At 35.0% G+C, this 14,250-nt stretch overlaps 1 protein-coding gene across 1 annotated transcript in view; it reads right to left on the reverse strand.

The window, feature by feature from the left end:
- The window catches only part of LOC137405981 (mucin-4-like), a 51,670-nt gene that overhangs the window by 29,918 nt on the left and 7,502 nt on the right, over positions 1 to 14,250 (reverse strand). Inside the window, exons 3-7 of the mRNA XM_068092473.1 lie at positions 12,605 to 12,743; positions 9,095 to 9,194; positions 7,005 to 7,184; positions 3,527 to 3,694; positions 1,077 to 1,220 (exon numbers count right to left, since the gene is read on the reverse strand). Of these exons, the coding sequence (XP_067948574.1) occupies positions 1,077 to 1,220; positions 3,527 to 3,694; positions 7,005 to 7,184; positions 9,095 to 9,194; positions 12,605 to 12,743 (731 nt within the window). The remainder of the gene's footprint in view (positions 1 to 1,076; positions 1,221 to 3,526; positions 3,695 to 7,004; positions 7,185 to 9,094; positions 9,195 to 12,604; positions 12,744 to 14,250) is intronic.

Here is a 14,250-nt window from a genome sequence, read left to right on the forward strand (position 1 = left end):
GACGATCGATTTCTTTCAGTTCAGCAACTCTGTGTAAAATGGTAATATTTTCCCTTTGAAACCAGAAACAAAGTTGGAGTTGCAATCCCTTCATTCAAACAGAAGATCAGTGGTCAGACAATTCCTCTTAACCAGCTAACAAAAATCTACTTCATTATGAAAACAGCATCATTCAAGTTTTTGTGCCGAATTGGGTTGAAAAAGGTTTTAATGAGATCGACTAAAATTATATTGAAAACAAAACCAGAAACTAATAGGTGATAAAATTTTAGTGATGAAGTTAAAATTCAGTAAAATAATTAAAAATACATACTAAAATTTAGCTTCAAATGTGTGTTCAGTAAGCTAAAATTATTTAAAGTGAACTGAAAGCTCATGTTATGCGTATGTCTGTCATGAAGGTGAGAACTCCCTATGGCACATACTGCACATTGCAACGTTACATTTTAATGCTTAACGTTTTAATGTTAACCATAGTTAACATACTATTTGTTACTGACTGTTAATATGGACAGTACTTGCATAAAATTTTCATGATTTTTACCAGAGGATGTTTGCATTATATAATTACTATGGTTTTTATACCACTTCATACAATTTTTTCACCATGCAGTTTTTTCACCATATGATGTCAACTCTGGAACGAATTAAAATCATATCCTGAAGGTGCCCTGTGCACAGAAATAAACTCAGTACACTCAAACTAACACCTTCATTTAAACATTAGAATAGTATATTTTCACCCACATAGCGACATATATCACCCAACGAATCCATCAATCTTGCGTAGCTAAATTGGTAAGGCCTGGAAAATGGGAGGTTCCAAGATCAAATCTTCTGCGATACAGATTCTTAATTCCAATATTTTAACAGCTATAGCTGGACACACCGCACGACCGACTTGATATATATATATATATAGCATATATATATATATATAGCATATATATAGCATATATATATATATGCATATGTTAACATATAACAAAGGCAGTCACCATAACTGGTGCAAATTTTCAAGTAGACTAAACATAAATGAAAAAGCAAAGGTAGAGATGGTTGATCGTAGGACTGACCTGGTTCAATACTTGTGTGAAGCCAACGAGAGCCTTTGTCAATGCCAAGAACATGTCTCGTGGTTTATACTGATCAAGCGCGTGTCTCTGACTCCGATAACATATAGCATCGATTGCCACTGTGTAGCGACTACTTTCTTTCATCTACCACAAAAGAATAGAGAGTCGTAACTAAATTTTTATAAGACAACATCATACAATATATCATACCTGGTAGTTAGAGGGTGTACTCGTAAAACAATTGGAACTGTTGGCAAGTTGGAACTGTTGGCAACCTTCTATTGGCAAGTATGTAAATTAGCAAAAGATTCTTGTAAAAATTTCATTCTTATCAGCTGGGAAATGTTTGAGTAACAAGAATGGACTTTTGGAAAAAATTGCTGATATACATTTGACCGTACGGGACATTTGACTTTGTTGATATTTCTACTGACAAACCATGAGAATTATGGTTTACTAACATCACGAGGAGGAAAAAAGTTATAGCTTGATGATTATGCCTACATTGTTGATAGAAGAAATTATAATATAACTCACTGCGCCGAGATCTTCAAAAAATAGCAAATCTTGAATATGAGTCTTATGAAGAAATAGATTTCAAGAGAGAACAATTACTAATAATACTTAAATCTTTCTATTTACCAATTTTCTTTACATTAAACTACAATGAACTTGAATATATTTCATTAAATCTTACTAATGTTTATTGAATGAATTCTCTGCAATAGGCATCCTAATCTCTATCAAATGGGTTTTAACAATACAATTGAAGTATTGGCTGATACTACACTTTTTTGGCCAAACGTCCATTTGCCAAATGTATCGCGACCGGCCAAATGTAAATCTGCCAAATATCTTTTAGCCGAAGGTCTGGGTACCTTGGGTGATTCTAGCTGGGTTGACGCATAACAATATGATGTGTCGCTCAATATGATATTGGAGGTAGCATGATGTTTAGACTTAGCATAGCATTAAAAGTGGCAAGGTGTTTACGCAAACATAAACTAGCACTAGGTAACAAAGTAGATCGGTCAACCGTTGCGCTATTCCGGTGGTTATAAATGGTTGGTAAATAATCTGGGCGGTGAATAACGCGAGTTTTCCCTAGCAATAAAAATTACTCGCTACATAGGCTCACGGATGACTACGGGTAGGCCAATGTGTCCTACATGGAATACAGTACATCAAATGCTACTTCAATTACTAAATGCTTAAATATTCAGCTATCTGCATAACATTCAGCATATATGTGTCAAAATTGAGCTCACATTACTTCTGTCAATATGGCTAATAGCTGGCTAGTCCTCAAGTTCATCAGCTCTTTCTCTATTGCGCTAAATTCGCTATTTTGACCAAATTAATTCAAATGGATTTTCAAAATACCGCTAGAATTTATGTAGTATCTCGAGAATCAATGCATATGTTGTGTACTATAAAACACATTTTATTCAGAACAAAATTCTCTACAAGATAAGTACAGAATTGTTTAGATAATCATACTCTCACAAAATTTTTGACACATTTTTTGCAATGAACAAACGCGGTGAATTTCTTTTGCCATGAGAGTAGCGATCTGGTTTTGCCGTTTTGAAAAGTAAGTAAAAATGGAATTGCTTAACATAAAAACTTTTAATTACTTGCACGTTATTGGTAACAAGGTTGTTTTGTTTAAAGACAAAGTTTGATTGGTCTAGCTAATGTGCAAGCTTCGTAATGAAAAGAAAAGTGAAAGCCTATTGATTAGCTGATTCATCGGCTGACAGTCTGTACTTCTATAACCGCGATTGCCGATAGTCGGCAATAGTAAAAGAGTTAACAAACTTGATGCTATTATTTGTTCTGCACAAAGATAGGCAAAAGCCTTCAGCTCAATGCTGAACCTAGTGACATCATACCAATGATACCAAATAGAATGAACCGTTGTTCTAAAATGGATGAGAATGTGCCCAACCTTAGCAACATTGGCCAAATCAACAAAGATGAACATAGACAGAAGTTTAGTAGATGTTACCAGAAAGTATCAGCATTCTTTTATCATTCGCGATTGTAGTTGATGTTTGAGGTAATCTGACTGCTAGGATGTTTCAAAATTAAAATCGTTACACTGTACTTTACGCAGTTAATAATATGTGCCAAAATGACGTCACTAATTGCTAGTTGTTTTAGGGGATATTGGGTATTACATTTAAACTGCAGCAACAAGCGTTTCCTGTTTTTCGGTATCTTTACAAGAATAGACGTCATAATCGCACTTTCAGTTGATCTATACGTTCTAGTTTTAACCGCCATCAAGTTATGTCAGTTTTATTCTCGAAATAATAATAATAATAACCCAGACAGTCAGATCACCATAAACATCAAAAACAACCGCAAATGATAGAAAAATATGAAAATCCACTAAAATTTTGTAGGTCAGCTTTAAGAATAACATGAGACTCGTGATTACTAACTGGTGAGACTGCTCTAACTGGTCCAGTGTATCCCAATTTATAACCATATCCAGAGGTGGTGGTAAACTTGGCGTGCCCTTTCATCTGAATCGCTTCATATGGGCCCATACAGCTTATAAAGAGCATAGAAACCTGCAGCTCTGGATGAGTGAAAAACATGATCTCCTCCTACAAACATATAGCTGATATTGATAACAATCTTTACTATAATAAGAACCATGTCCGTTTGTCCGTTCGTCCGACTGTCTACTCAAAGCCCTGCTAAGAGCGTTGGGAAAAAATATTGCCTTACACGGCAATTGAGCCAGGACCCTCCATTTTTACAGTCCGGCACCATCACGACTACACCACCCGGCCATCTTGCCACTTCATTTCATGAATATAGTGGTTACTCATTACAATTTCTCGCACTGCATGGGGCTGCCCAGCATACATTTTTGTACTAGTAGATACAATAATAATACTATTATACTACTCATGGTGATATTAATCGCCATAGAAACAATAATACAGTCAAATATAGTCTCCATTATCCAATAAGTATAACGGATAAGAATATAAACTCTAGTTTTATAGTGAAATCTTTCAATCTTTGTCAGATCTGTTTTTAATAATGCCAAAGTGTTTCGGCAGATGGTACGATGTGAATAAAGTTTAATCTGAATGATATGCAAAATATATAACAGAATTATAAAATCGTTCATCGAATGATAACAAACTGTTAAACAATGTTAACAGTTTGCGATAGACTTACTAGATTTTTCCTAATCCAATCTACCTTTTTAAAGGTTGACTTGCAATAAAATTCACATTACAGTTATTTGGTATCAAAAGATTCACCATGTCTTACTCTGTTGTGATGTAAGTGCCAAATATGTGCAAATGTGATCACAAGCTCTTAAAAGCTCAAAAACGAAAAGCCGCCGTAGATTGGAATCTCTTTATTTCGATGACGTAGCCATGAAATTTGGTTATTGTCTTGTCACGTATGTTCTCACGTGAATTGAAATGCCACTAAAAAGCTCAATATAAAACTTATCATAGCACTAGTTTATGACAAGCACTTCGGGTTTTACCGAAGACCCCCGTACCAAATATAGATGCTCGCTACTTTACAGTTTTGTTTCGACCTGGTCTAATTGGCAAGTCGTAATCTGATCATGTGACCCAATACTTCACAAATAATTTCTGCAGCACTTTTCGATTATCACAGGTGACCAACAGGCTCGTCATGATTATCAGACAATGATATGTACTCCTTCGAGGTAAGGTTAAAAAATTAAATGAATTTTTACAGTAAGTTATAAGATATCACTGCTAAAAGTGACAGCATTACAATGACGATAAAACAGACGCGTAAGAACAATAGATATGGTTTTATTGAATGCGTGAAGTATATTTGTGAAAATATTTCGACGAATAAGGTTGCATGAAAGTGTAAACAAAAACCATCTCTCACAATTACGTCACATTTGAGCCATTTTAGAAAGAGAATCCAAACTACGGCGGTCTCGTGTGGCTGCAACTAACTGTTCGTTTTTGAGCTTTTAAGAGCTTGTAATCATCTTTCCACATATTTGGCACCTACAACACAACAGAGTAAGACATTGTGAATCTTTTGGTACCAAATAACTGTAATATGAATTTTATTGCAAGTCAACCTTTAAGCAAGCATCGTTAATGCATTTACCGTAATAATCCGATTATAATGGTCTCTTTTTCGTCCAAAATTTCAACACCCGAAAGTTGGGGAGAGCATTATACTTAAATATATAAGACATTCTAGTTTGCAAGATCAATTTCTGTGTAAGGGGAAATCGAATTATGTAACAAATTTTATTTATATGTTTGCGGTATTTTACCAAACAATATAATAGTGCGGGATGTTGCATGAGTCAAAAACTATGTGTGAATTCTAAGTAAAAAAACTAAGTGAAAAAATGTCAATTGCAGACTAACAAGAATACAAAACCATTGTTCAACTGAAACGCAAAAATACAGCATAGGTCACTCTCATTTGTGACGACAACAAGCTCGGATCCTTCTTTTAACACAAAAATACAAAGCCACCACGGATTTGTGACATACACGCACGCTCACAAGAATCAGTAAAAGCTTTTTTTAGTTCAATCCTGGAACACATATCCTTCGAACTTCATCTTTAGTGTCTAAGTCGAACATTTTGATGTCAAGTAGGCCTAGAAACATCTTGTCATTATCACAGTTAGCCTCGCTGTTGTCATTGCCCTTTTCCGTAAAACCTTGAACAGGACTAGAGACTAGTACCTTAGGCCATCCATCCACGATCCATTGGCAGATACAGTAGTAGTTTAACTTGCGCATAAATCAGAAAACTTACGGTAGGGTTATACTTGGGTATGTCCAAAAACACCAGTTTTTAGATTTAAAAGTAGGAGAGTTTTATACTTGAGTAAGCATTATACTTGAGTGATTTGTTGTCTGATTGCTTCAACTCTGTTTGCTGATTGGTTGTCTGATTTCTTCAATTTTGATTGCTGATTTGCTGTCTGAGTGCTTCAAACCTGTTTGCAGATTGGTTGTCTGATTGCTTCAATTCTGATTGCTGATTAACTGTCTGATTGATTCAACTCTGATTGCTGATTGGTTGTCTGATTGCTTCAACTCTGATTGGTTGTCTGATTGCTTCAACTCTGATTGGTTGTCTTATTTGCTTAAATTCTGATTGCTGACTGGTTGTCTGATTGCTTCAACTCTGATTGGTTGTCTGATTGCTTCAACTCTGACTACTGATTGGTTATCTGATTACTTAAACTCTGATTGCTGATTGGCTTCCTGATTGCTTCAACTCTGATTGCTGATTGGTTGTCTGATTACTTGAACTCTGATTACTGATTGGTTGTCTTATTGCTTCAATTATTATCATAGCACTATGACTCATGATATTCAGCTTACTTGACCGACACTCGAACTTACTAACACTCGTCACTAACTGACTGCCTTCCAGCTTACTGCCTGGCTGACAGTAAACTCGGCGATGCCCAACAACTCATTCTTTTTCAATCAGAGCGCGGGCGAATCGTTAGGAGACTGAGATGGAGTTGTGAGACCAAATGTTTTTTGCGACTGGACTAACAGACAGACACAATGACAAAGTGAATTTTATCAATAGGGATAAAAACCAAAAATGTGAAATCATTTATTTTTAGGTACACCAAAAATATTAAAGAAACCTGATTGTTCATTTTTGCTTCCAAACACTTACAAATGTCCATAAACTACTGCTGCTGTAGAAAAATATCTGGAAAGCAACGTTCGAATATGTACTAAGAACATAGCGAGGAAATCTGATCTAATGTAATGGAACTAGAGTATGACTCAAGAGAATGAGAAGCTAGTTCATGAATTCCCAAACTTATGATAGCACAACTCCTTTGAGTTAATTCGCTAATTCATTAACATCCACACTGAGCGAAAGGAATTATACACAACTTTTTACCTGGGCTTGAAACGCCTTCAGAGTGCTTCCACCGATAAAACAGTTCGCAAAATCAACAGAAATAGCACTTGGATCATCATCTATAGACCCATCTTGTATAATCTCAAAGTCGCAAAGCACTTCTGTCTGACCCAACCAATCATTGAATGTATTTGGGAAATATGATGTCTTCTTCGCAAACTAAAAATGTCATAGTGATGGTCAGGATAGCCAGTCTAGCTGAAGAACGGAAACATGTCAAAGGAAATGAGGCTCAGAAAAAAGGCCTGTATAAAATACTGAAAATGTTATATTATCACATGAAAAATATAAACATTTTCTGTAAAATACTGTGCCAATAGCACAGTGCATTCAGACTTTTAAAGGTTGACTTGCAACAAAATTCCTGTAACAGTTATTTGGTATCAAAAGATTCACTGTGTCTTACTTTGCTGTGTTGTAGGTGCAAACTATGTGGAAATGTGATTACAAGCTTTTAAAAGCTCAAAAACGAACGGTTAATCGCAGCCACACGAGACCGCCGTAGTTTGGAATCTCTTTCCAAAACGGCTCAATGGGATGTAGTTGTACAAGATGGCTTCTGTTTACATTTTCACGCAACCTCATTCGTTGAAATATTTTCACAAATATACTTCACGCATTCAATAAAACCATGTCTAATGTTCTTATGCGTAAAATTTATCGTCATTGTAATGCTGTGATTTTCAGCACTGATATCCTATAACTAACCGTGAAAATTCATTTAAATTTTCAACCTTAGCTCGAGGGAGTACATATCATTGTCTGATAAACATGACAAGCCTGTTGGTCGCCTGTGATAATCGAAAAATGATGCAGAAATTATTCGTGAAGTATGGGTCATATGATCAGATTACGACTAGATGATTAAACCAAGCCGAAACAAAACTGTGAAGTAACGAGCATTGATATTTGATACGGGGTCTTCGGTAAAACCCGAAGTGTTGGTCATAAACTAGTGCTACGAAAGGTTTTATATTGAGCTTTTTATTGGCCTTTCAATTCACGTGACAAAACAATAACCAAATGTAATGACTACGTCAGAGGAATAAACTGATTCCAATCTACGGCAGCTTTTCGTTTTTGAGCTTTTATAAGCTTGTAATCACATTTCCACATATTTTGCACCTACAACACATCAGAGTAAGACGTGGTGAATCTTTTGATACTAAATAACTGTAATGTGAATTTTGTCGCAAATCAACCTTTAAACATTTTACAATTGAAACTGTAAACGAAAGCATTGATTGTCTGCTTGTTTTAAACATTTTATTTTCCAAGCTTTCACAGCTCACTGTAATCACTACATGGCGTTATTTGTTTTTATTATTAGAATTGGTAACGTACATTAAAATTGGTAAATTAGTTCTTATAAATCTGTGCTATCAAACAGCTCGCTGCAACATTTCTGCATTATCAAGATCTCTATGTTCTCAAAATAGTTACCTTACCTAGATCTCTACGTTATCATTACATTATCTAGATCTTTTCATTATCCAAATAGTTACCTTATCTAGATTTCCACATAATCCGAAGCGCTACCTTATCTAGATCTCCACATTATCCAAAGTGCTACCTTATCTAGATCTGTATATTATCCAGATCATTACATTATCTAGATCTCCACACAATCCGAAGCGCTACTTTATCTAGATCTCTACATTATCCAGATCATTACATTATCTAGATCTCCACATAATCCGAAGCGCTACCTTATCGAGATCTCTACATTATCCAAAGCGCTACCTTATCTAGATCTCTAGATTATCCAGATCTTTACACTATTTAGATCTCTGCGCTATCCAGATTTGCATGTTATCTAGATCTCTACCTTATCTAGATCTATGTGTTACCCAAATCTCTGCGTTATCCTGATCGCGGCGCTATCGGGATCTCAACACTCTCTAAAACTCTATGTTATCAAAAGTGGTTGAGATATCAAGTTGAAGAGTTTTTAAATGAAACCTCTTTTAGTGAAAGAGAGGATTAGTCTTTAGCCAATGAGAAAAAGCTCATGAAAAAAGCTGAAACAATTACTAGAAGTTTAAAAAGACAATTTCGCACTAACTTACCAGTTTGCAAAAACTGATCTTGCCTGAGGGTACACCATGCAATCGGATGGCTTCAAAATACTGCAATATCATTACGAAGTAGGTTTCACTTACTGCGTTTCTAAAAAGGAAAGGTGTAACATTAACTTTGTGATCAGTCATCCAGGCAAAACTGTCAAAATACCAAAAACAACATTTCGTGTATGCAGAATACAATAAAAGACTATATATGACAGAAATAGCTTCATGCAATGCAGTGAATGAAATTTTAAAACCAGTTGGCACTAAAGCAAACTGCACTAACTGGTAGATCGAGCAAAGATCTGCCAGCTGGTACATTACTGAACATTTCATGTGACAGCAGAAAAAGTTCTGTGGTTGCTAAACTGTAATTGCGTATCAATCCTTATAAACTGGTCCTTCTCAGAACTTCAAAGTTTTAGATTACCTGACCGCTATCAGTTACAGCACTAATGGTGATGACTGGGTTCCTACTTCTTTACCAACAATAACAATAAAGTTGTGCCAACAACTCAAATTTGGTTTGATATATTCATGCAATATTAATATATTAATATTGATGCCTTCGTGAAAAGTATTGCGGACATCTGTTTGGGAACTTCCAAAACGAGTTCCTCTAGTTGGTTCCATTTTGTCATTAACCTTTGGTTTAACTAAGGGTAAAATTAGGTTGCCTAATAATAGTGGGTGCATGATTGGGGCGTGTGAGATGTTTGGATTCCAATTGCATACCTCTTACAATTCTATGAGAAATACATTAGTTTTTAGCTCAATTTGAATACACATTTCTAAACAGTAAGGGAGTCGGGTAGAGTCTGCTGACATTGTGATGATGCATCAGCAAAAGCAGCGTTTTAAAACAAATATTTTAACGTTGGCTTCTCGGCTTTGTTTTAATATGAGGCAGGGTTAAAAGATTTATTTGAAATGCACACTTCCCGCCATCAAGCACACAATATCCGCTATGGTTTGAGGGTGCTTTGTGAGGATTGATCCAGGCAGGCTTCATATTGTTGAAGGCCGTACGGAGTGCTATCAAATACTGAGTTATCAAAAAGGTACTACCTGCATTTGCAAGAGAACTATGTCATGGACCAAGGTTGTATCAGCAGGGAAAGGCCATACTAATGGAAGATCGCCATGCACGATTTCTCAGCTCGCCTGCTTTCTGCTCAGTCTCCAGATCTTACCCTGATTGAGAATTCATGGCGTAAAATTGGACAACAGATTGCCAAAGAAAAGACTGACAGTGCTCATCATATAGTCTTGGTTTCAGGTGATATTCCCAGAATTTGTCTCCAGCTTGGTTTCCAACTAAACATTAAGGCGCGACTAATACTCCAAAAAAATCAATTTACTTTCATATAATTATAAACTAGAAATTCCCCTGTCATACAGCCCGCGACCAAAGTAATAATGGAAAAAGAAAGGGTACTACCGTTTGAGTAATTTATGCAATATTAGCAGTCAAATGGCACTGCATTGCAATAGGATAACTGCAATGGTAGCTGTAATGTGCTGGGTGTGGATGTTATTATATACAACAAACTGCAATAATGAAAGAAAAAGATTATATGTTTATATCTCTTCCCCTGCAATAGGAGAAATGAAATATTAGAAGTAAAATGGCAAGCTGCTGTGTAATATACACAGGCTGGGGTGGCTGTATATCATTGGTCATAGCAACCAATATCGAGAAGTTGTGATATTCATCTAGATTTCTGTATTTATATCTAAAAAATTATGCTGAATTCAAAAATCTAAACAGATTTTAGCTGGTTGTCCTAGAAATAGATTTATATCTATAAAAAAATGTAGGCCTATTACTTAATTTTGCAGATATTAAAACCAGCTTAGCAGTATCGCGATATTGGGCACAGCTGCAGTATCATCAACAAAATCTTTAGAAAAATAATAACAGTAACATATTGCACACCATCGGTCACTATATACTTCGATCTTGTAAATTCGAATGATTATTCTTATAACTAAATCTTATAATAATCATATGAAATCGAATAATTATTCTTACAATTAAATGTTGTAGTAATCTTATAAGAATCGTTAAAAAAATATCATCATTTCCTTTACTTTCACTGCTTTGGTTACCAGTTGGAATACCAAAATACTCACTATAAGTGCCCAAAATCTCAGAGTCCGGTAGAATCGGCAAAAAAGAAATGATTACTTTTCAGTACTTCTATGTTAATTACAGAAACCTTCGGCAATTGGACAACGCCATAGACTGGTGAAATGTGCATGTTTTTCTCGTGAAATGGGCACGACTTAATGGTTCTACTTTCTAACGCATGGCCTTCTCGGCGTTTCGTTGGCCGGTCTTAATTTTGATTTAAAAAGGCTTGTGAAGTTTTTATGGCAATTTTAGGCCAAATTAATCTGTCTATTTATGTATAATCCGATCAGATGGGTTAGTTTTAGGATATTGCGCCAACTTTTCAAATACATGGTAACATATTTAAATATGTTTATATATGTTTTGTATCATTATTATACTTAAACGACTACACAAAAATGGTTAAATTTTTTGATTAGATTTCGGTACAAGGGTTTGGTAACGGCCGTTGACGGATAATTTTTCAGGAGTTGTGTGCGCATATACATTTATCATAAAGCTTCCAAACAATCGCTTCGCTCGTGTTTGGTCGCGGAATAATTACATATGCACATAAGTTAATGAACCATGTTAAACTTTGCTAATTTTGTTGAATATAAATTCAATTTTTATTGGATTTTTTATAATGTGCAAATACCACTATGATATACCAAAACTTGAGTTAAAAAGACTTCAGTTGGTATTTAATACTAACTAGATTTATCAGTCGATATTTAATAAAATTCATGTGTCAAAAATCCTTAGCTTTTCATTGATGTGCATTTTGCCACAACTCATCTAGTAAATACTTTAACTATAAACTAATAATAAATAGAGCATTTATTTTTAACAGCTTTTAAACAATTTTAAATTTGAATTTCTAAAACTTCAGACAGTTTACTTACAATCACTATTGTAGAAAACTGCTGCAAGTTTACGGACAGGAGTAAGACTAAACACCTGTTCTTATTTACAGCAAGCAATGATGAAATTTGTTTCGTAATTTTTTTCTCATAAACATCTATCGATTCCGAGAGCTCTAAAAACCAACGGCTTACGTGACAGTGTTCGTCCATAGAAGGACGACTTGAAGTTTTTTGCCTATGGTTTTCTTTAGCATGTACCTACATGCAAAGATGAAATAAATGCAACTTGTTTTTATTTAAACCGGGCAAATATTTAGCCGACTTATTCCCATATGATCAGCTAAGGATTTCAATTCTCTTTCATGATCACCTGCTAAAATGGCATAGAGAATGTTTGTTAAAAAATTTTTGAAGGAGAAACTCGCCAATGGTGTAAGGAGTCCCGGTCCAGAAGCGATATTGCTCAGAAAAATTAAATGAAATTAGAGGTAAAATGTTCAGGATTGCTGACCAGTAAAACACAAAACTCACTGTTTTAGGGAGTCAAAGAATTGTGCATAGTCGATGACTGGGTTGAAATAATCATCATTCGGCCGACGTTGAAGCAGACAGAGAAACATCATGGCGAGAGCAACCGCTACTTTGTCACGGTTTATTTCAACATGATTGACTGCAACATGGAGAGAAAAGTAAATCAAAAAGTGGCAAATCACAAAAGGCTAAATCTCTCAGCGATGGAAGTGAAAATAGTTGGCTCGCATGTTACGATGGCAATTAAATTGATGATTAATAAATGTTATATTGTAGTGAGGTAGAGTCCACAAAGTGCTACACAGTTTCCGTATTCAGTCTTCGCCATATGTTAATGTTACTATATATGTTAATGTTACTATATATGTTAATGTTACTATATATGTTAATGTTACTATGTATGTTAACGTTACTATATATGTTACCGTTACTATATATGTTAATGTTAAGATATAAGTTAATGTTACTATATATGTTAATGTTACTATATATGTTAATGTTACTATATATGTTAATGTTACTATATATGTTAATGTTACTATATATGTTAACGTTACTATATATGTTAACGTTACTATATATGTTAATGTTACTATATATGTTAATGTTACTATATATGTTAATGTTACTATATATGTTAACGTTACTATATATGTTAACGTTACTATATATGTTAATGTTAAGATATAAGTTAATGTTACTATATAAGTTAATGTTACTATATATGCTAATGTGAAAATGTTTTCATGATAAAAGAACAGCTGGTAGTGTTTTCCTTTCTGAAAAAATAATGACTCTTAGAAATAACTGCTCGGCATCATCGCCTGAAGTGAAAGTTCTGCTAATATAATTATTAGATGAATGCACTTGTAATGACCAGACGATACATTAAAGGCTGGTTCACATTATATTGCCATCTGTCGATGGTTTCCTTTTGGCGTTCATCGCTGACTGCAAGTCGCAATAAAACGATGACATCAACGAAGCAATGCAAATACATCGGAAAAGTTCGCAGCTGCCAAACTTTCCTAATATTTGGCTGAGCATTGACAATAGCTTGTGCAATGTGAACCATTTAGGCAATGGTAATTCGCTGTCATGGATAGTGAGATTTATTTCTGTTTATGATAGTTGCTGCGGGACTAGTATCTGATTCGAGCGCTCGGCAACAAAGAATTTCCTTTCAGAAAAAGAATAAAAACGAGGGCACTGACTGCTATTATCACGGAGTATTCGCTGATGCAAACGCGGATGGGTTTGTGATCATCGTTATCATCGTGATCATAAAAGTATTGTGGCATCAACACCGAGATAGGATGACTAAGTGTGAACCAGCCTTAATGGTAACTACTACACCGCTGACTAGAACCAGTTGAGCTGGCGGGAGAAGAAACAACATACTGTACAGCAATACTAAAATGAAGCCGAGTTTATGTTCCTTGAACATGAAAACACTAAGGGTATTATTTGGATTTGCAGACAAAAGAAACTTAATTCACCTAATGCACCACCCAAAAATATTATTTGCAAGCTTTGAAAGTACATTAATTGGTGGGCAGATCCAACTTGAGATAAACGGCTTAAAAGCAGCCAAAATTGATTGTATTTACACGAATTTCTCCCAACAGATATGACTAGTATCATGA

This window comes from Watersipora subatra, chromosome 10, assembly GCF_963576615.1.
Source record: "Watersipora subatra chromosome 10, tzWatSuba1.1, whole genome shotgun sequence".
Lineage (NCBI taxonomy): Eukaryota > Metazoa > Bryozoa > Gymnolaemata > Cheilostomatida > Watersiporidae > Watersipora > Watersipora subatra.